Source organism: Coregonus lavaretus (assembly GCF_964263955.1).
Source record: "Coregonus lavaretus genome assembly, chromosome: 8".
Lineage (NCBI taxonomy): Eukaryota > Metazoa > Chordata > Actinopteri > Salmoniformes > Salmonidae > Coregonus > Coregonus lavaretus.
In genome coordinates, this window is record NC_139995.1 from 15265400 (window position 1) to 15288805 (window position 23406).

The 23406-nt window shown below is 44.8% G+C and overlaps 1 protein-coding gene across 1 annotated transcript in view; it reads left to right on the plus strand.

Moving 5' to 3' along the window:
* LOC311133659 (contactin-3-like) overlaps nucleotides 1-17402 on the plus strand; it is a gene marked incomplete at both ends in the record, with an annotated part of 60753 nt that extends 43351 nt beyond the window's left edge. Inside the window, 9 exons of the mRNA XM_084167192.1 lie at nucleotides 2391-2549; nucleotides 2644-2793; nucleotides 3509-3579; nucleotides 3971-4205; nucleotides 5208-5317; nucleotides 15699-15885; nucleotides 16043-16155; nucleotides 16617-16782; nucleotides 17296-17402. Coding sequence (XP_084023318.1) covers nucleotides 2391-2549; nucleotides 2644-2793; nucleotides 3509-3579; nucleotides 3971-4205; nucleotides 5208-5317; nucleotides 15699-15885; nucleotides 16043-16155; nucleotides 16617-16782; nucleotides 17296-17402 — 1298 coding nt within the window. The remainder of the gene's footprint in view (nucleotides 1-2390; nucleotides 2550-2643; nucleotides 2794-3508; nucleotides 3580-3970; nucleotides 4206-5207; nucleotides 5318-15698; nucleotides 15886-16042; nucleotides 16156-16616; nucleotides 16783-17295) is intronic.
* Between the last annotated feature and the right edge of the window lie 6004 nt (nucleotides 17403-23406).

Sequence of the window (23406 nt, forward strand, 5' to 3'; positions counted from 1 at the left end):
CTTCAAGACCATCGCCAAGCAGCTTGGTGAGAAGGTGACAACAGTTGGTGCGATTATTCGCAAATGGAAGAAACACAAAATAACTGTCAATCTCCCTCGGCCTGGGGCTCCATGCAAGATCTCACCTCGTGGAGTTGCAATGATCATGAGAACGGTGAGGAATCAGCCCAGATCTACACGGGAGGATCTTGTCAATGATCTCAAGGCAGCTGGGACCATAATCACCAAGAAAACAATTGGTAACACACTACGCCGTGAAGGACTGAAATCCAGCAGCGCCCGCAAGGTCCCCCTGCTCAAGAAAGCACATATACAGGCCTGTCTGAAGTTTGCCAATGAACATCTGAATGATTCAGAGGAGAACTGGGTGAAAGTGTTGTGGTCAGATGAGACCAAAATCGAGCTCTTTGCCATCAACTCAACTCGCCGTGTTTGGAGGAGGAGGAATGCTGCCTATGACCCCAAGAACTCCATCCCCACCGTCAAACATGGAGGTGGAAACATTATGCTTTGGGGGTGTTTTTCTGCTAAGGGGACAGGAGAACTTCATCGGGACGATGGACGATGGACGGGGCCATGTTTTTTTTACATTTTTAGTCATTTAGCAGACGCTCTTATCCAGAGCGACTTACAGTTAGTAAAAGGGACGATGGACGGGGCCATGTACCGTCAAATCTTGGGTGAGAACCTCCTTCCCTCAGCCAGGGCATTGAACATGGGTCGTGGATGGGTATTCCAGCATGACAATGACCCAAAATACACGGCCAAGGCAACAAAGGAGTGGCTCAAGAAGAAGCACATTAAGGTCCTGGAGTGGCCTAGCCAGTCTCCAGACCTTAATCCCATAGAAAATCTGTGGAGGGAGCTGAAGGTTCGAGTTGCCAAACGTCAGCCTCAAAACCTTAATGACGTGGAGAAGATCTGCAAAGAGGAGTGGGACAAAATCCCTCCTGAGATGTGTGCAAACCTGGAGACCTCTCTGATTGCCAACAAGGGTTTTGCCACCAAGTACTAAGTCATGTTTTGCAGAGGGGTCAAATACTTATTACCCTCATTAAAATGCAAATCAATTTATAACATTTTTGACATGCATTTTTCTGGATTTTTTTGTTGTTATTCTGTCTCTCACTGTTCAAATAAACCTACCATTAAAATTATAGACTGGTCATGTCTTTGTCAGTGGGCAAACGTACAAAATCTGCAGGGGATTAAATAACTTTTTTCCCTCACTGTATCAAATAAAATGTATTTTTCACATGCACAGGATACAGAAGGTGTAAACGGTACAGTGAAATGGTTACTTGCATAGTAGCAATATCAAAAGCAGAAAGTATAATTATTAAATGACGCTTACCCAGACACACTTGTATAAATTGATAGGTCATGTGAAATAAATAATATAACCACCCCCCAGCTACATCTAGCTAAGTGGATGGGTCACTATTGTCTAGACATGTACACATGTTCATGAAATACAATAGATGGTCGTGATCACCCCCAGACACACCTGGCTAACTTGATCAGTCATGTAATCATCAGGTGTAGTGGAGTCTTTTTTTTTTTACATGTAGCTAGATAGCTAGCTAGATAAACAATGAACCTGCATAATCCCAAATTATACTACTAGCAATACAAACATTGTCATAGCTGTAGTATGAATCTGCAGGTAGCTAAAGCTGTCATCAAGGCAAAGTGTGGCTATTTGAAGAATCTCAAATATAAAATATATTTTGATTTGTTTAAGACCTTTTTGGTTACTCCATGATTCCATGTGTGTTATTTCATAGTTTTGATGTCTTCACTATTATTCTACAATGTAAGAAATAGTAAAAATAAAGAAAAACCCTTGAATGAGTAGGTGTGTCCAAACTTTTGACTGGTACTGTATGTGTTCAAATGCCTCTCATGTGAAGTAGTGACGTGCGACAAATGCCTAGCTTCCTGAAACGAGTCACATATATTCTGTGCTTCTCAATCATGCTGTATCTCTCTCACTCACTGTCTCTCTCTCACTCACTGTCTATCGCTCACTCAATATCTCTCTGTCTCACTCACTGTATCTATGTGTCACTCACTAACTATCTCTCTCTCAATCTCTATCTCTCTTTCTCTCGCGCTTTCTCTCTTCACAAATTGTCCCCTCCCATGTCCCTGTTCGGTGTTAGTGATCCTGTGTTCTTAATCACTTCTCAGCCTCACATATCACACGTCTGAATTAAAGGCTTCTGTGAAGCCGGACCAAGGACACAGCCCTTAATTAGATGAAGTGTGATGGCCTTGATATGTAATGGGACAGCAGTAAAGGCAAGAGCATAATGAGTTGGGAATGGGGGGGTGGTGGTGTGAGGGTGTTGTGGAGGCTCACTTTGCTAATTGTCTGATTGAGTCAGGTCCCCCCGGGCCCCCGGACACTGTAGTGGTGGAGGAGATCACAGATAGCACGGCCCAGCTCTCCTGGAAACCTGGTAGGGACAACGGCAGCCCTATCACCGGCTACATCATCCAGGTCAGGACACCCTTCACTGTGGGCTGGCAAGCTGTGGACACAGGTAGCTAATACACCTAGCATACAGTACGAACAGAGCACACCTTAGCCATGCTTATGTATATGGTAATGTTGAACGCTCTCCTTTCCACTTCCAGTTCCTGAGGAGATCAATGGCAACACGTTGACAGCCACTGTAGTGGGTCTGAATGCCTGGGTGGAGTATGAGTTCCGGGTGGTGGCCCGTAACAGTGTGGGCATGGGAGAGCCTAGTCCAGCCTCAGCCAAGACCAGGACAGAGGATGCCAGTGAGTTTCACTCCTCTACTCTCTCTAGAATACATATGCAGACACACACACAAACACACACACAAAGTGAAATACACAGACCCCTGACATCTAACATTAAATGCTGCTTGAACCAGTTGCTGATGTGACAGATTAGATGTGATGGACCATTTACTTTGGGTAAATACACATCAGGATGCACATGAGTGGTCCGCAAATCTTTTGTGCAGTGCTATGCACAAAACAGTTGTCAAGTAAAATTGTGTTTTCTGACTATTAAACTTAACAGCTAAATAAAAAAATAAGTTGTTTATTCATTGTGACACTTGGTATTTGAGTAGGACGATATACTCCAAAACATGTCGGGTCGCTAGTATCAAGGGAGAATCAAATCACATTTTATTTGTCACATGCGCCGTATACAACAGGTGTAGACCTTACAGTAAAATGCTTACTTACAAGCCCTTAAGCAACAATGTCGTTTTAAGAAAGAATACCAAAAGAAATCACAAACAAATACAATATAAAAGAATATGAAATAAAAATAACAAATAAGTTGTGGAGTGTAAAATAAAAAACAATATTGTGAATGCATTTTAAAACTGTGTCATGAGGCTAGACTTATAAACCTGTAGTTCAGCTATGTTAACTGCCTTATTTTTGTTTTTTTGTTTTTTTTTAAACCTTTATTTAACAACCTCCTTATAATTGTTCTCCTTTGGGCTTTGTCTTACAGTGCCTGATGCAGCTCCCACTGATGTTGGAGGCGGAGGCGGCACAAAATCTGAATTAGTGATAACTTGGGAGGTAAGTCATCCGTCAGGTTTTACTGTTCTCTCCATAGCCTGGTAATGGTTTTGCTTAATTGTGCAGAATTGAATGGAGCAATTTTATGATCTACACTAGAGCCAGCCCCTCCCTTCTGGGGTCTGGCCTCGGAGTGCCATTTCTCCCTCCCAACGTGATTCAACTCAGGGAAAGAGATTGTTTCTTTGAAGCCCACTTCATCCACAATGATGTACCAATGCAGGGAGAAAAGGATCTGTGGGTTGTGGTGTAGGGGGGAAAACACTGCATCTAATCATTGCAGCTCATGTTGAAGCCGTCTTTGGCGGGTGCTTGAGGACAAAGGCAGGGGTGTCAGTGTCTTTGTCTGTATGCGTTTTAATATCACTATAGTTTTGTGTTTCGCTCCCAGCCCGTGCCTGAGGAACTGCAGAATGGAGAGGGCTTTGGTTACATCATCGCCTTCCGGCCGCTGGGTGCTGTCACTTGGACGCGAGCGGTCATCTCCACGCCTGGGGTGGCCCGATACGTCTTCCGCAACGACACCATCCCGGCCTTCTCGCCGTTCGATGTGAAGGTTGGGGCATACAACAACCGCGGGGAGGGGCCCTTCAGTTCCATAGCCACAGTGTTCTCCGCAGAGGAAGGTAAAGGCGATGGCAGCCAGGGGAATCACGCTCAAACAGCCCTTCATCTTTTTTATTCTGGTGGCACGACCTTGAATAGTAATCATGAAATAAGTTGGTTCAGACACTTTTCCCCCTCTCAAGCTGGGAGTTTCAACTTGATATTAGTTTCCTTCTATGGTAAACACACACTATATCAAATAAAATGTATTTGTCACATGCACAGGATACAGAAGGTGTAAACAGTACAGTGAAATGGTTACTTGCATAGTAGCAATATCAAAAACAGAAAGTATAATTATTAAATGACGCTTACCCAGACACACTTGTATAAATTGATGGGTCATGTGAAATAAATGCTATAACCACCCCCCAGCCACATCTAGCTAAGTGGATGGGTTGCTATTGTCTAGACATGTACAAATGTTCATGAAATACAATAGATCACCCCCAGACACACCTGGCTAACTTGATTAGTCATGTAATCATCAGGTGTAGTGGAGTCTTTTATTTAGACATGTAGCTAGATAGCTAGCTAGCTAGCTAAACAATGAACCTGCATAATCCCAATTTATACTACTAGCAATACAAACATTGTCATAGCTGTAGTATGAATCTGCAGGTAGCTAAAGCTGTCATCAAGGCAAAGAAGAATCTCAATCTTTTTTATTCTGGAGGCACGACCTTGAATAGTAATCATGAAATAAGTTGGTTCAGACACTTTTCCCCCTCTCAAGCTGGGAGTTTCAACTTGATATTAGTTATTGTTATTGCAGAGGTAGATTACAGGAAATCCTAGCTGACACTTACTACACTGGGCTGTCAGTGAGGGACTGTGTTAATTGAATTTGCCGTGAAGATAGTCTTCCCTTATGTCAGTCACAGATCCCATTAAAAACCAAGCCCAAGCAATATAGCTCTCTCCAGTGAAACTACAGGTCTATTCTCTGCCTGCTTCTGCTTCCTATTAGTGTGTTTGATGGTGTTGCGTGAGAGGTTCTCACCTGCTCTCTATCTCTACAGTCCCAAGTGAGGCTCCTAAGAGGGTTTGGGGCAGGAGTGTGTCTGCAGCTCAAATTGAAGTGATCTGGGAAGCCCTCCCCGCCACCCCTGAAAGAGTGCTTGGTTATGAGGTAGGATTCTCTCAATTTGCTCAATAAAACAACACATAGGCCGTGTCCGAATAACCATACTTGCATTCTAATTAGTAGGCATTTAAGGTATGCGAAAATAAAATGGTTTAAATTATATTTCTTCCGATAATCAAGTATGCTTTAAATGCCAGGTTATACTCATTTTGGCTTTTCATTTAGTAGAATTTGCTGCACACTTTTGAGGAAGAGAATCGTCTTTCCAGACTCAACAGCTGATAATGAGATAAGATGACGCACTATACCAAATTAACAAATGGTGGAAATTAAAAGACGTATTCTCGGGATGAGCCTTGTATGTTGATATTTGTTGCTTACTGCATTTGTTTTTACTAAACAGTATGTTCTAAATAGTATGTAGTATGAATAGTACACAGTACAGTGAGGGAAAAATGTATTTGATCCCCTGCTGATTTTGTACGTTTGCCCACTGATGAAGAAATGATCAGTCTATCATTTTAATGGTAGGTTTATTTGAACAGTGAGAGACAGAATAACAACAAAAAAATCCAGAAAAACGCATGTCAAAAATGTTATAAATTGATTTGCATTTTAATGAGGGAAATAACTATTTGACCCCCTCTCAATCAGAATGATTTCTGGCTCCCAGGTGTCTTTTATACAGGTAACAAGCTGAGATTAGGAGCACACTCTTAAAGGGAGTGCTCCTAATCTCATCTTGTTACCTGTATAAAAGACACCTGTCCACAGAAGCAATCAATCAATCAGATTCCAAACTCTCCACCATGGCCAAGACCAAAGAGCTCTCCAAGGATGTCAGGGACAAGATTGTAGACCTACACAAGGCTGGAATGGGCTACAAGACCATCGCCAAGCAGCTTGGTGAGAAGGTGACAACAGTTGGTGTGATTATTCGCAAATTGAAGAAACAAAAAAGAACTGTCAATCTCCCTCGGCCTGGGGCTCCATGCAAGATCTCACCTCGTGGAGCTGCAATGATCATGAGAACGGTGAGGAATCAGCCCAGAACTACACGGGAGGATCTTGTCAATGATCTCAAGGCAGCTGGGACCATAGTCACCAAGAAAACAATTGGTAACACACTACGCCGTGAAGGACTCAAATCCTGCAGTGCCCGCAAGGTCCCCCTGCTCAAGAAAGCACATATACAGGGCCGTCTGAAGTTTGCCAATGAACATCTGAATGATTCAGAGGAGAACTGGGTGAAAGTGTTGTGGTCAGATGAGACCAAAATGGAGCTCTTTGGCATCAACTCAACTCGCCGTGTTTGGAGGAGGAGGAATGCTGCCTATGACCCCAAGAACACCATCCCCACCGTCAAACATGGAGGTGGAAACATTATGCTTTGGGGGTGTTTTTCTGCTAAGGGGACAAGAGAACTTCATCGGGACGATGGACGATGGACGGGGCCATGTACCGTCAAATCTTGGGTGAGAACCTCCTTCCCTCAGCCAGGGCATTGAAAATGGGTCGTGGATGGGTATTCCAGCATGACAATGACCCAAAACACACGGCCAAGGCAACAAAGGAGTGGCTCAAGAAGAAGCACATGAAGGTCCTGGAGTGGCCTAGCCAGTCTCCAGACCTTAATCCCATAGAAAATCTGTGGAGGGAGCTGAAGATTCGAGTTGCCAAACGTCAGCCTCGAAACCTTAATGACTTGGAGAAGATCTGCAAAGAGGAGTGGAACAAAATCCCTCCTGAGATGTGTGCAAACCTGGTGGCCAACTACAAGAAACGTCTGACCTCTGTGATTGCCAACAAGGGTTTTGCCACCAAGTACTAAGTCATGTTTTGCAGAGGGGTCAAATACTTATTTCCCTCATTAAAATGCAAATCAATTCATAACATTTTTGACATGCGTTTTTCTGGATTTTTTTGTTGTTATTCTGTCTCTCACTGTTCAAATAAACCTACCATTAAAATTATAGACTGATCATGTCTTTGTCAGTGGGAAAACGTACAAAATCAGCAGGGGATCAAATACTTTTTTCCCTCACTGTATGTAGTTTTAGTAAGTAGTAGGCAAGACAGATTTCGGACACGACCAGACACATTCTGATGCCATTTCTAGTGTTTATATGTAAATCAGTAGTTTTATTTAAACTATTTTAAGACACGGTTCTTGAAATATTCCCTGGAGTGCTGTGTACTGTAACATCTCACTGAATAAGATATCAAGAGAAGTTCTTGTCAGGCGTCAGTGTGTAGCGGTAGGACGGAGTCAGGCGCAGGACACAGAGCTAGTAGACAACGTACTTTACTCGTAAATAACAAGTGAACATAAACTCCACACGGAGGACAATCCCGCTCACCAGTCGATAACACCAAACAATGAACAAACACGCACACAACACAGTGGGAGCCAGAGGGTAAAATAGGGAACAAATCATAGACATAATGGGAACCAGGTGTGTACAATGAAGACAAAACAAGTAGAACACAGAAACATAGATCAGTAGCAGCTAGTACTCCGGGGACGACGAACGCCGAAGCCTGCACGAGCAAGGAGGAGGAGCAGCCTTGGCTGAATCCGTGACAGTACACCCCCTTGACGCGCGGCTCCAGCCGTGCGCCGACACCGGCCTCGGGGACGGCCAGGAGGATGCGGCGCAGGGCGAGTCGGATGACGACTGTGGAAATCCCTCAACATGGAGGGATCGAGGATGTCCCTCCTAGGGACCCAGCACCGTTCCTCCGGACTGTACCCCTCCCACTCCACGAGATACTGCAGGCCCCCCACCCGACGCCTCGAATCCAGGATGGAACGGACCGAGTACGCCGGTGCACCCTCGATGTCCAGTGGGGGCGGAGGAACCTCCCGTACCTCCGACTCCTGGAGTGGACCAGCTACCACCGGCCTAAGGAGAGGCACATGGAATGAGGGGTTAATACGATACTCAGGAGGAAGCTGTAACCTATAACAAACCTTGTTCAATCTCCTCAGGACTTTAAATGGCCCCACAAACCGCCGACCCAGCTTCCGGCAGGGCAGGCGAAGGGGCAGGTTTCGGGTCGAGAGCCAGACCCGGTCCCAATGGGTGCATACACCGGGGCCTCACTGTGGTGGCGGTCAGAGCTCGCCTTTTGTCGCCTGATGGCCCGTTGCAGGCGTACATGGGCAGCGTTCCAGGTCTCCACCGCAGGTGCCTCGATCTGGCTCTGATGCCATGGTGCCAGGACCGGCTGATAAACTAATACACACTGAAATGGAGAAAGGTTAGTGGAGGAGTGGCGGAGGGAGTTTTGGGCCATCTCTGCCCAGGGGATGAAAACCGACCACTCCCCCGGCCGGTCCTGGCAATAGGACTGCAGAAACCTACCCACATCCTGGTTTACTCTTTCCACCTGCCCATTACTCTCGGGGTGAAACCCTGAGGTCAGGCTGACCGAGACCCAAAGACGTTCCATGAACGCCCTCCAGACCCTTGAGGTGAACTGGGAACCCCGATCAGACACTATATCCTCAGGTACCCCGTAGTGCCGGAAGACGTGTGTAAATAGGGCCTCCGCAGTCTGTAGGGCTGTAGGGAGACCGGGCAGAGGAATGAGACGGCAGGACTTAGAAAACCGATCCACAACGACCAGGATCGTGGTGTTCCCTTGTGACGGGAGAAGGTCTGTAACGAAATCCACCGATAGGTGGGACCACGGCTGTTGTGGAATGGGTAGGGGTTTTAATTTCCCTCTGGGCAGGTGTCTAGGTGCCTTACACTGGGCGCACACCGAGCAGGAGGAAACATAAACCCTCACGTCCTTAGCTAAAGTGGGCCACCAGTACTTCCCACTAAGACAGCGCACTGTCTGACCGATGCCAGGATGACCAGAGGAGGGTGACGTGTGAGCCCAATAGATCAATCGATTGCGTACATACGACCCTCTGGACACTGGGGGGGAGTGGGCTCTGTATGTAATGCCCACTCGATGTCCGCATCAACCTCCCACACCACCGGTGCCACCAGACACGAAGCCGGAAATATGGGAGTGGGCTCCATCGACCTCTCCTCTGTGTCATACAGTCGGGACAGAGCGTCTGCCTTAGCGTTATGGGAACCTGGTCTGTAAGAAAGGGTGAACACAAAACGGGTGAAAAACATGGCCCACCTTGCCTGGCGAGGGTTCAGTCTCCTCGCCGCCCGGATGTACTCGAGATTGCGGTGGTCAGTCAAAATGAGGAAAGGGTGTTTAGCCCCCTCAAGCCAATGCCTCCACGCTTTCAGAGCCTTAACCACAGCTAACAGCTCCCGGTCCCCCACATCATAGTTGCGCTCCGCCGGGCTGAGCTTCTTCGAAAAGAAAGCACAGGGGCGGAGCTTTGGTGGCGTACCCGAGCGCTGAGACAGTACAGCTCCTATCCCAGCCTCGGACGCGTCCACCTCTACTGTGAATGCCAAGGAGGGATCCGGATGAGCCAGCACTGGAGCCGAGGTAAACAGGTCCTTCAGGTGACCAAAAGCCCTGTCCGCCTCAGCTGACCACTGCATTCGCACCGGTCCCCCCTTCAGCAAGGAGGTAATGGGAGCCGCTACCTGACCAAAGCCCCGGATAAACCTCCGGTAGTAGTTGGCAAACCCTAAGAATTGCTGCACCTCCTTAACCGTGGTTGGAGTCGGCCAATTACACACGGCCAAAATGCGGTCAATCTCCATCTCCACCCCTGACGCGGACAGGTGGTGCCCTAGGAAGGAGACAGACTTTTGAAAGAACAGACATTTCTCCGTCTTGACATACAGGTCATGTTCCAACAGTCGACCAAGCACCTTGCGCACCAGGGACACATGCTCGACTCGTGTAGCGGAGTATATGAGAATGTCATCTATATACACCACTACACCCTGTCCGTGCAGGTCCCTGAAAATCTCATCAACAAAGGATTGGAAGACTGATGGAGCATTCAACAATCCGTACGGCATGACGAGGTACTCATAGTGCCCAGATGTGGTACTAAATGCCGTCTTCCACTCATCTCCCTCCCAGATACGCACCAGGTTGTATGCGCTCCTGAGATCCAATTTAGTGAAGAAGCGCGCCCCGTGCAATGACTCCGTCATACTAGCAATGAGAGGTAGTGGACTCAACAGTGATCTGATTGAGACCACGGTAGTCAATGCAAGGGCGTAAACCTCCATCCTTCTTTTTCACAAAAAAGAAACTTGAGGAGACAGGTGAAGTGGAAGGCCGAATGTATCCCTGTCCCAGAGATTCTGAGACATATGTTTCCATAGCAGCCGTCTCTTCCTGTGACAGAGGATACACGTGACTCCGGGGAAGTGCAGCGCCTACCTGGAGATTTATCGCACAATCCCCCTGTCGATGGGGTGGTAATTGAGTCGCCTTCTTTTTACAGAAGGCGAGAGCCAAATCGGCATATTCGGGGGGAATGTGCATAGTGGAGACCTGGTTTGGACTTTCCACCGTAGTTGCACCTATGGAAACACCTACACACCTCCCCGAGCACTGACGTGACCATCCCTTGAGAGCCCTCTGTTGCCATGAAATCGTGGGGTCATGAGAGGTTAACCAGGGAAGCCCCAACACTACTGGAAACGCAGGAGAATCAATCAGAAAGAGACTAATTCTCTCCTCATGACCCTCCTTTTCATCCAGAGTGGAGCTGTGACCTCCCTAATCAGGCCTGACCCTAAAGGGCGACTATCTAAGGCATGTACAGGGAAGGGCACATCAACAGGAACAATAGGAATCCCTAAACTACGGGAAAACTTACGATCAATAAAGTTCCCAGCTGCGCCTGAATCTACGAGCGCCTTATGCTGGGAATGCGGGGAAAACTCCGGAAATTCGATGTCAATACACAAGTGCGCAACAGGGAGCTCTGGGTGAGTCGGGTGCCTGCTCACCTGGGACGGTCCAACAGTGCTCTGCCTGCTGCCTCGACTCCCTGAGGACCCTCCCCAGCACCGACCACCAGTGTGTACTCTCCGGCCACAGTTGGTGCAGGCGACGGCCCCCCTTCCGGTCTCCCTGAGAGCAGCACCTCTGAGCTCCATCGGTGTAGGGTCGGAGGTGCTGGAGGATGGAATGGATGGACCCTGATCCGGACGTCCGCGGGTCGCCAACAGGTTATCCAGCCTTATCGACATATCCACCAGCTGGTCCAGGTTAAGGGTGGTGTCCCTGCAGGCCAGCTCCCGACGAACGTCCTCCCTTAGGCTGCATCGGTAGTGGTCAATCAGGGCCCTCTCATTCCATCCCGCGCTGGCAGCCAGGGTCCTGAAGTCCAGTGCGAAGTCCTGTGCGCTCCTCTTCCCCTGTCTGAGGTGGAACAGACGTTCCCCCGCCGCTCTCCCCTCCGGTAGATGATCGAATGCCGCCCGGAAGCGGCGGGTGAAATCTTCATAGCGCACAGACGCCGCGTCTATTCCTCCCCACTCTGCGTTGGCCCACTCGAGCGCTCTCCGACAGACAGGAGATGAGGGCGGACACACTCTCGTATCCCGAGGGAGCCGGGTGGATGGTAGCCAGGTAGAGCTCTACCTGGAGCAGAAAACCCTAGCACCCGGCAGCTGTACCATCATATGCCCTCAGGAGCGAGAGCCGAATCCCACTGGACCCAGGTGACGAAGGGTTGGACAGCGGTGTGGGTTGCTGTGTAGTTGGAGGAGGTGTAGGAAAACCCCCTCTCTCCCATCGCTCCATGGTGTTCAACACGCGCTCCATTGCTGTGCCGAGAGTCTGTATCATGGTCGCCTGCTGTTGGATGCTTTCCTCCACTGATCCGGAAGGAATTAATGTACTTGTTGACTCCATTTGAGGTGCGTGTTTCTGTCAGGCGTCAGTGTGTAGCGGTAGGACGGAGTCAGGCGCAGGGCCCAGAGCTAGTAGACAACGTACTTTACTCGTAAATAACAAGTGAACATAAACTCCACGCAGGGAGGACAATCCCGCTCACCAGTCGATAACACCAAACAATGAACAAACACGCACACAACAAAGTGGGAGCCAGAGGGTTAAATAGGGAACAAATCATAGACATAATGGGAACCAGGTGTGTACAATGAAGACAAAACAAGTAGAACACAGAAACATAGATCGGTAGCAGCTAGTACTCCGGTGACGACGAACGCTGAAGCCTGCCGAGCAAGGAGGAGGATCCGTGACAGTTCTGTAACATTGACAACATCTTGTAAATAATATTATGTTGACTCCTGTACCTGTACCTACACGTAACTGCCAAAGTAATGTAAACACTTGAGTGTATGAGGGATACAAAGTATATTGACAGCAGGTGCTTCCACACAGGTGTGGTTCCTGAGTTAATTAAGGAATTAGCGTCACATCATGCATAGGGTCATGAATAAAAATGCTGGGCAGGCCATGGCTATGCCCTCATAGGATGACAATGCCCCCATCCACAGGGCATGAGTAGTCACTGAATGATTTGATGAGCATGAAAACAATGTAAACCATATGCCATGGCCGTCTCTCACCAGATCTCAACCCAATTGAACACTTATGGGAGATTCTGGAGCGGCGCCTAAGACAGCTTTTTCCACCACCATCAACAAAACACCAAATTATGGAATTTCTGGTGTCGCACTCCTCCAATAGAGTTCCAGACACTTGTAGAATCTATGCCAAGGTGCATTGAAGCTGTTCTGGCTCATGGTGGCCCAACACCCTATTAAGAAGCTTTATGTTGGTGTTTCCTTTATTTTGGCAGTTACCTGTACATATATATTACTTTGGTTAAAGGTTATATTTGTCTTGTTTCACAAATGTACATGTGTGTAACCTGTACTGTGTGTGGTGAAAGGGAAAGTGTTTTTTTGTATATCCCACTCCCCCTGAGACACCCTTGGAGAGTGGGTGTTGCTTAAGGGTTTATCATAGTCCAAAACAAGTATGCGTACACACAGCAGTGTTCTAGAATATTGGACTGTTGGCTTTCATACTTTTCGAATTCTCAACTCAACTCAAGCAGTTTCTCCAACTAGTGTCAACACATTCAAATGAATAGAGGATGCGTACCAGAGCCGCGTTGGTTGGGAATTGTGGGGAGGTGCCCGTTCAGCTGTGCGTCTCCCTCGGAAGGTGGTGTCAGAGCCGCTTAGCTATGTCACAATGGGACACCGGACTATCGCGTCTCAGCGTCTGCGGACTATGATTTACGCTTTAGACACTGCTGCTCTAAAGACCACCACCAGCAGCTTCTGAAACCTGATGAGGAAAGCTATCATCCATCCATTTAAGAATACATTTTTCCCAGTGCTCTTTCAATCACTCTCACCCCTGCCCCTCGGCACAAAACCCGTGGTTGCCATGGCGATGGCTATATTGTGTAGATACAATAGTGCTATCATGTCACCAAAAAGGATTTGAGAGAGAGGGGCTTTTAAGGAGGAAAGCTGTTGTTATGCATCTTCAACCTTAGGCGTTGGGTACAGTGGATGTCATAGGATTCTGAAAGATACCACAGACAGATGCATTAGTGTTTGTTTTAGTAGCCAAACAGGCAGGATAGGTCTAAACTGATAGCCACAATAATAGGCCCATCATCTACAGTATGGAGCTAGTTTTTAACTCCAGAACAGTGTATTGTTTTGGGGTGAAAAATAGTATCTAATAGCTTCATTTAGTTTCATAGCTAATACCAGGAATATAGGATTGTGTGTCCCAACGGCAGACTTCACATTTTCTCTCTAATTATGTATTGACTTAACTGTTATGTCACTTAATACCAGAAACTTTAATATTGTACAGTGGGGAGAACAAGTATTTGATACACTGCCGATTTTGCAGGTTTTCCTACTTACAAAGCATGTAGAGGTCTGTAATTTTTATCATAGGTACACTTCAACTGTGAGAGACGGAATCTAAAACAAAAATCCAGAAAATCACATTGTATGATTTTTAAGTAATTAATTTGCATTTTATTGCATGACATAAGTATTTAATACATCAGAAAAGCAGAACTTAATATTTGGTACAGAAACCTTTGTTTGCAATTACAGAGATCACACGTTTCCTGTAGGTCTTGACCAGGTTTGCACACACTGCAGCAGGGATTTTGGCCCACTCCTCCATACAGACCTTCTCCAGATCCTTCAGGTTTCGGGGCTGTCGCTGGGCAATACGGACTTTCAGCTCCCTCCAAAGATGTTCTATTGGGTTCAGGTCTGGAGACTGGCTAGGCCACTCCAGGACCTTGAGATGCTTCTTACGGAGCCACTCCTTAGTTGCCCTGGCTGTGTGTTTCGGGTTGTTGTCATGCTGAAAGACCCAGCCACGACCCATCTTCAATGCTCTTACTGAGGGAAGGAGGTTGTTGGCCAAGATCTCGCGATACATGGCCCCATCCATCCTCCCCTCAATACGGTGCAGTGGTCCTGTCCCCTTTGCAGAAAAGCACCCCCAAAGAATGATGTTTCCACCTCCATGCTTCACGGTTGGGATGGTGTTCTTGGGGTTGTACTCATCCTTCTTCTTCCTTCAAACACGGCGAGTGGAGTTTAGACCAAAAAGCTCTATTTTTGTCTCATCAGACCACATGACCTTCTCCCATTCCTCCTTTGGATCATCCAGATGGTCATTGGCAAACTGAGAGCCGAAATTGGCAGAGCCGAAATTCTTACTGGTTGGTAGGTGATCAAATACTTATGTCATGCAATAAAATGCAAATTATTGCTTAAAAATCATACAATGTGATTTTCTGGATTTTTGTTTTAGATTCCGTCTCTCACAGTTGAAGTGTACCTATGATAAAAATTACAGACCTCTACATGCTTTGTAAGTAGGAAAACCTGCAAAATCAGCAGTGTATCAAATACTTGTTCTCCCCACTGTATATGACCCTAAACTAGCATTGGATTATTTCATTTGCTTAATCAAATATCTCTTCACCTGCACCGTTAATTGAAAGTTAATACCCTCAAGGGAAGTAATTAAGCACTGTGCCTCGTGTTAAAGAGAATACAATATTTATCCATACTGTCGCTGGATGTGTTAATTTCTAAGTACAGAAACTGTATTTTAATCATTGAAAGTACAAATTCGTGAGGGGAATACATTTTCTTGAACCAAAAAGAGTGGATCCAAAACATATTATTGACAGAATGTCCCTATACTTTATCATAGTCTACTTTTTGGGTTACTATTGTTGCCTTTGTAGAATGACCATACGGTAGAGAGGATGGTGTATCAGCAATTGAGGACCTAGATATTGAAAAATTTATTATTCAGTGGGAAGCCAGTCCCCTACTGCACACCAAATGGAATTACAGATTAGATGAGGAGGAGCGAGTTCTAATAATGTGATGAAATGAATCACTTGTGCGAGTTAATAAAAGTCCCCATGGCTAGGATTTAATTGTTCCTGTCTGATGTCTCAATCTCTTGTTGTTTTCTTTCCATTGGTAAACAGGTGGTGTATTGGGAAGATGACACCAAGCCTGACACAGTGGGCAAAGTGAGAATCTCTGCTAACTACTCAGCAGTCAACATGACTGGACTGAAAGCCAACACACAGTATTACCTGGCTGTGAGTACCTTTAACACTGCTGGGACAGGGCCACAGTCTACACCCATCAATGCCACCACCAAGAAGCCACGTGAGTGGATCTCGTCAGAGGTTTTGTATCTATTGTAGATTTAACTTCAAAATGTAAGCAGAACAGAAACTCTTTTTCTTTTTTCAAGTATACACATATTACTGTATAGGAACATCTCTCTTTTACTCTCTCTTTCCTCATCACTTTGCTCTCTCAGCACCTGGCCAGCCTCCTCTGAACGTAGAGTGGACCATGATTGGCTCTCTGCTCACTCTGCACTGGGATCCTGTCATAGCCATGGAGACGGAGGCAGAGGTCATCGGTTATCTTGTACGTCTCATGTCACTGTGACTCTATTCTTTTGTCAAATACAACACAACCATTTCAAACGCAATCTTTCAATTAGTGCTGCTTTGTGTGGGTTGTTTGATTTGAAAAAAGGAAGAAGCAGGAAGTAGGAGGTTGGTGGGGTGTGTAATGAAGGAAGTGTATTCAATACCATCACCTCTGGTCAACTCAGCCATATTGATAATTAGTGGCTCATATTTGTAGGGTTGTCCACAGGGACAGAATATCCACAGCTTCAATCAGCCAGCCGCACTGTACTGTCACAAAGCATTAGGATCCATCTTATCATCCAATCAGCAAAATCTAGTCACTCTCCTAGTTTGAATTCCCCCACTCCTCACCACTCATTTTAGCCAATCTTTCATTTTGAGGTTGTGTGTTTTGCAAAGTTACTGTGTTTCGACTAAATTTTTGTATTTTGGGTTTTGCATTGCTGTTTCTAGGTGATGTTGAGAAGACACCGGTATAATGAGGTAAACAGCATCATAACAAACAAAACCAGGATGGAGCTGACACTGTCTCCCAACGACAACTACCTGATCCAGATCAAGGCCCTGAGTGATGGCGGTGAAGGTGTGGGCAGCGAACCCATCCACATCCACAAATTAAGTAAGCTTACCATTTCCTCTCTCTGCTCTTTCCTGTGTCCATTGATAAAGTTTTAGTGATGATTCAATCAGCCAAACAGAACCATGTGTAATAGACTTATTTCGGGTGCAAGAAATGCAATCTTTTTAAAAATGCATGTATGGTGCAATCCATCTCTGCCATTGGGTTATTATTCCTTGTTGACTGCACAGCTCGGCTGCGTGTAAAATAGTAGAATGCCCCCCCTCTGCTGTGCAAAATTGAAACGCGGTTCAGTTTTCTCTAAAGAGATCTGCTCTCTAATGTGATATAAGCCTTATCATCTCTGTATACTTTAATGGCCTATCCTGTTGAAAGTCATTAATAATGGAGATATGGAAAGCACTATGTAATTCACAGTTACCCTTTGATTTACGACGACTTGTCAGCATATTTTGCAGATAGAGACAGAAAATGCCCCGCTTTTTGCTTTTTTTGAAAAGTGGAATTTTAAGTTCTTGAAGAGCTTCTCTGACTGGTGGTTTGTGGTTTCAGGCATGGGCGCACAGGGCTCGGGAGCGTCTCGGCTTAGTCTGCTGTCGCTGTCTCATCTCTCTGCAGTCCTCGTCAGTGCTCTCGTCCTTCTCAGCTCCTCCTGGTGATGTCTGGTCACAGTTACAGCCCTCCTACCGGCCCTCCTCTCTCTCCCTCTCCTCTAGGAGCCTGCTCCTGCATTCACCCTCAGTTGGAAGGGGCAACTGGTGAAACCCTCTGTGGCAGTGCTGGACAGAACAGGAATTTGAAATGGGCCGTGCATTGAGGATTTCAATGACGGACTAACAGACAACATGAATTTGTGTGCATTATATTTTACCGTTTTTCCTCTCATGTCTCAAGTGCCGTCATGCTGTAAGTGTTATTGTTTTGCCAACGGAATATACTTCCATTTGGGAGTAGTGATGTCTACATTCTATATGTTTGACACTGATCCTTGAAGAATACGAATGCCTTAAATCCATGTAGATACCAAAGTAGTTGACAAAAAAAGGTTTCATTATATTTATTTCATTCATTTATTGGGTTTTCAGAGGTAATCTGAGGTTTAACATTTTTTTTACCAGGTGGAGGTATGGTATGTTCACATAGATTTGTAATTGTAGGGTCAGCTGCTCAATGGAGAGATGTGTTTTGGTTTATATGGGTCAGATGTCCTTTAATATAGTAGCTAACTGTAGATGGCATCTTGGATTATTATTATATTATTAGTTAGGTTAAAAAAATACTAACTAAGTTATGTAACTGACAACATTCCCAGACTTACTGTAAATTGGCCACTATAGCAGATTAAACCAGTTTTACATGGTGGGCCGTATCATATACAGTGAGGGAAAAAAGTATTTGATCCCCTGCTGATTTTGTACGTTTGCCCACTGACAAAGAAATGATCAGTCTATGATTTTAATGGTAGGTTTATTTGAACAGTGAGAGACAGAATAACAACAAAAAAATCCAGAAAAACAATTATAAATTGATTTGCACTTTAATGAGGGAAATAAGTATTTGACCCCCTCTCAATCAGAAAGATTTCTGGCTCCCAGGTGTCTTTTATACAGGTAACGAGCTGTGATTAGGAGCACACTCTTAAAGAGAGTGCTCCTAATCTCATCTTGTTACCTGTATAAAAGACACCTGTCCACAGAAGCAATCAATCAATCAAATTCCAAACTCTCCACCATGGCCAAGACCAACGAGCTCTCCAAGGATGTCAGGGACAAGATTGTAGACCTACACAAGGCTGGAATGGGCTACAAGACCATCGCCAAGCAGCTTGGTGAGAAGGTGACAACAGTTGGTGTGATTATTCGCAAATGGAAGAAACACAAAATAACTGTCAATCTCCCTCGGCCTGGGGCTACATGCAAGATCTCACCTCGTGGAGTTGCAATGATCATGAGAACGGTGAGGAATCAGCCCAGAACTACACGGGAGGATCTTGTCAATGATCTCAAGGCAGCTGGGACCATAGTCACCAAGAAAACAATTGGTAACACACTACGCCGTGAAGGACTGAAATCCTGCAGCGCCCGCAAGGTCCCCCTGCTCAAGAAAGCACATATACAGGGCCATCTGAAGTTTGCCAATGAACATCTGAATGATTCAGAGGAGAACTGGGTGAACGTGTTGTGTTCAGATGAGACCAAAATCGAGCTCTTTGGCATCAACTCAATTCGCCGTGTTTGGAGGAGGAGGAATGCTGCCTATGACCCCAAGAACACCATCCCCACCGTCAAACATGGAGGTGGAAACATTATGCTTTGGGGGTGTTTTTCTGCTAAAGGGACAGGACAACTTCACTGCATCAAAGGGACGATGGACGGGGCCATGTACCGTCAAATCTTGGGTGAGAACCTCCTTCCCTCAGCCAGGGCATTGAAAATGGGTCGTGGATGGGTATTCCAGCATGACAATGACCCAAAACACACGGCCAAGGCAACAAAGGAGTGGCTCAAGAAGAAGCACATTAAGGTCCTGGAGTGGCCTAGCCAGTCTCCAGACCTTAATCCCATAGAAAATCTGTGGAGGGAGCTGAAGGTTCGAGTTGCCAAACGTCAGCCTCGAAACCTTAATGACTTGGAGAAGATCTGCAAAGAGGAGTGGAACAAAATCCCTCCTGAGATGTGTGCAAACCTGGTGGCCAACTACAAGAAACGTCTGACCTCTGTGATTGCCAACAAGGGTTTTGCCACCAAGTACTAAGTCATGTTTTGCAGAGGGGTCAAATACTTATTTCCCTCATTAAAATGCAAATCAATTTATAACATTTTTGACATGCGTTTTTCTGAATTTTTTTTTGTTATTCTGTCTCTCACTGTTCAAATAAACCTACCATTAAAATTATAGACTGATCATGTCTTTGTCAGTGGGCAAACGTACAAAATCAGCAGGGGATCAAATACTTTTTTCCCTCACTGTAATATTTTATTATGTGATTTTGTGACTGAAGCTAGAACAGTACCTTGTATGCTTTGTGTTTGAGCTGCGTTAACTCATCAGGACCAGGGCTGGATACCTTATTGGTTACCTGTGCCTCTAGCCCACTCATCTCTGCATAGTGAAATGGTATTAAGCATCTTACAGAGCTGTTGGCTATTGAGCTTTAGACCCCTTCTCTACAACAAGCTGATGGGACTTGGCATTTTTGTCTGTATCTCAAGCTCCTCTAAATAATTGATGCAAATCACACTGAATTCTGTGAAATGTTAAGGTTCCAGAGGAATAGAATCATGTGGTGTTGCTGTGTCAAGCAAATCCCACTTGTAATTTTCTGCATTCAAATGACCTCTAAATGCTAAATAAGTCCATAATTTATGACCTTACCCATTATCCAGAATTCAGATCACCAGTCTGCAAAATATATATAAAGTATACATGTTTGAGTACAGGACATATGAGTGCCTTCACTGCACATGCATATCTTTCATGTTACCTTTGTTTTTTTTTTGTTTTTTTTACATTTTAGTCATTTAGCAGATGCTCTTATCCAGAGCGACTTACAGTTAGTGAGTGCATACATTTTCATACTGGCCCCCCGTGGGAAACAAACCCACAACCCTGGTGTTGCAAGCACCATGCTCTACCAACTGAGCTACACGGGGCCCTATTACAAATTGAGGGACATATCCATTCTTTCTGGATCAGTTTTTGGAAATTAATTAGCAGAGGGGAAGAAACTGAGTAACTGAGTGGTGTGAATGTGAACCCCATTAATGGAAATGGGTTGATGATTCCAATTTTAATGATATACTGGAACACCTGATATAAAAAAAAAAAAAGGGTTGAAAGCTTTACAGAACTAGGGATGGGTCAGACTGTATGAAGTGTGGATGTTTGGTCTATATATGTTTATGGTCCGGAGAGATCCTGGGAATAATAAATGTATGATTGGATCTGCAGCACAATTTAGCAGCTACTAAAGCATCTAAATAAATTATGTCATGTTAAAGGAGCTTTGACTGGAAATAGAGGAAAAGATTGGCTGCTGTCATAATGTCCCTCTCTGCGCACAATAAAGTACATCCTGAGCTGCTAGACTAGATACAGTGACTGCTAAAATACTATATTAAAGTACTTCTATTAGCCTGATGCTGAGTGAGAAACTGGTTCCTGTTCATGTTGTCCGATGGGTCCTCCATCATAAGCCATCATTCTGAGGCCACTGGTGTAAGTTTGGACTTGTAGTAAACACTCGACTACTGCTATAAAGAACCGTGCCTTCACTGAACTTGGGACTGATTAGGGCTGGCTGAGCTATGATTACGTTGTTGTGAGACTTTCCCCGTCGTCTGCGTTTGCACTCATTTCCCAAAGTCGAATGAAAGCACAAGGAAGTGATCCAAGGTGACTGTGTGACTGTGTCTCTGCTCAGCCACCAGAACAGGTGTGCAGGCCCCAGAGGCCCGTAAAGCCCAAACAGCGGACACAATCAGCCTGTCCTATCTGCTCCTTCAGTGGTTTCATAAAGGCCTGTGCTCTTTGATTAGACTGCTGCAGCCCAGTCAATAGGATATTGATTTTCCTGCCCCGTTATTGCAGCTGTCACAATTCAGCTGCTTGATTGACTGATGCCGGGGCTTCCTGTTGCGCATGTTTTTGTTGGGTACAGTTGGAGATGTTGGCGATGTCCTTCCCCACTCAAAGTCAAAATCATAAGAACACAATGTAATATATAGTACATGTTTTTTTACAAGAGCTACTATGAGAAACTGTTGTTTTAGGTAACATCCCGCTACTAAGTACTTTTAACGGATTCAAACTGCTCCAATTCCCTTACTGACATTCATATGAAAATGATCAGCACCCCTGTTCGCACCCATTACATTTGTTATTGTTTTGTTGTTGAAACGGAGGAGAGGAGCATCCAGCATCGTGGTAAAAATTTTTATCGCTACACATACTCTGCTGTTCTATTGCGCGTGCAATGAAAAAACTGTGTTCGTTGTTTGAAGTAACTTTGTTCTTGTAATATAGCAAACGGACGTGGCAGTTTCATCATTATGGATTCCAGGTTTAAAGGTCATGTGTTGGTTAAGAAAGGGATGTTGTCATTTTCCTTTGTATTTTTGACTCTTCAGCTCTTTTTTGAAAACTCCCATCCTACGCTGAAGAGATGCATCGATATAGCAGTGATAGCCTTTTCTTTTTCTCCAAATGATGAACAATGGCTTTTTAGGTGTCTGTGGACTAAGCCTGTGTTATAATACTACTTTTAAAAAAAGTACAGTGCATTGTCAATTCATTTCAAGGATAAAACCTAACACAGTGTATAATTCAAATAGTGTAACTCGTAGAGCTTATCCTCATTCCTGTACCCATCACCTGATCATTATTTATGTATGCTGGTTAGTAGAATAGTGTATACTTACCAGTAAACATCCCTCACGCATTGCTAGAGTATGTGGATTTACAAATTAGTCCTTTATCAAACTTGGCCAGACTATCCTATAATTTACGTAGCTATAGTTCTAAGTACTTGTTCCTTGTTACGCCCTGCTGACTGTAAAATAGAGGGAAAATGCTGTACCTTTTTTGGCCTTGTACTTTGTTCATTATTACTAAATGCAATCTAAGAACATTATGTTAGCCATCAGGTCAACCTGAGTTTGATTTAAAATGATTCAACTTGATTTTGGTTACTCAAATATTTGCTTTAGTTCTGACAAATGTACTTGGTCTAATGTAAATAGCTTGCATATATATTTTTAAAGCTGGCCTATAAAGACAACCTGCTGATATTTTATACAACTTGTGGCCCTTGATTTTAATACTGACATTTAATCCATGATCTCCATGAGATAACTGACCTATAGAACTGTGTTTTCATATTGAAAACGAACTGTTTTGTCTTCTATACTAAAATTGTGCATGTGAATCATTGTTTTGTGAGTTTGTGTTGAATTTTCTAAAATTGTAACTTAATAAACTGTTCAAATGTTTACTGCAGCAAGTTGTTTGCATTCAAGATCCCCTTCTTTCTTTAAAGCACTACACATGTGACTTAGAGTATGGTCTTTTCAACTTCCACATAAGACAATTAATGGTTTTCCAGCACTATTTGACCTTTTAATATTCATCATAAGGGACGTTTAGTATGAAAACAGCAGGGATTTATTATTTGGCACCCATTTGAGCTTTGATCGTCTTCAGCAGCCCCACTCAGTGCTGTTAACATAGCCATTGTAAATCAATTTGATATCTTGGCACAATTTCAGATGGGTGATAGAATTACCGATATGTAAGTGCTGTGTTATGCAGTGTTTTTCTTTACATGCATGGGTAACACATAGTAATGCCTAATTGGGTCGAAGGCAGTTCCCTCATGTAATCTAATTCAGGGATTGCAAAATTTAATACATCTTGGGGAAGCTGTGCTCCAGGGATTCACACATCAGTGATAAGCAAGGCTTTTTAGTCAGTGGGATCCAAGTAGGATTACTTTTGCCATAGCAGTTTGTAGAACAAAGTAGTGCTTTTGAATGTAATCACTTTTCACCATCAGAGAGGGAGTACAGTGTTCAATAGCTTTCATTGCTGCCATATTAACTAGCTCACCACACACACACACACACACGCCCAATATATTCCTTAATCTCTTAATTACTTTGAATT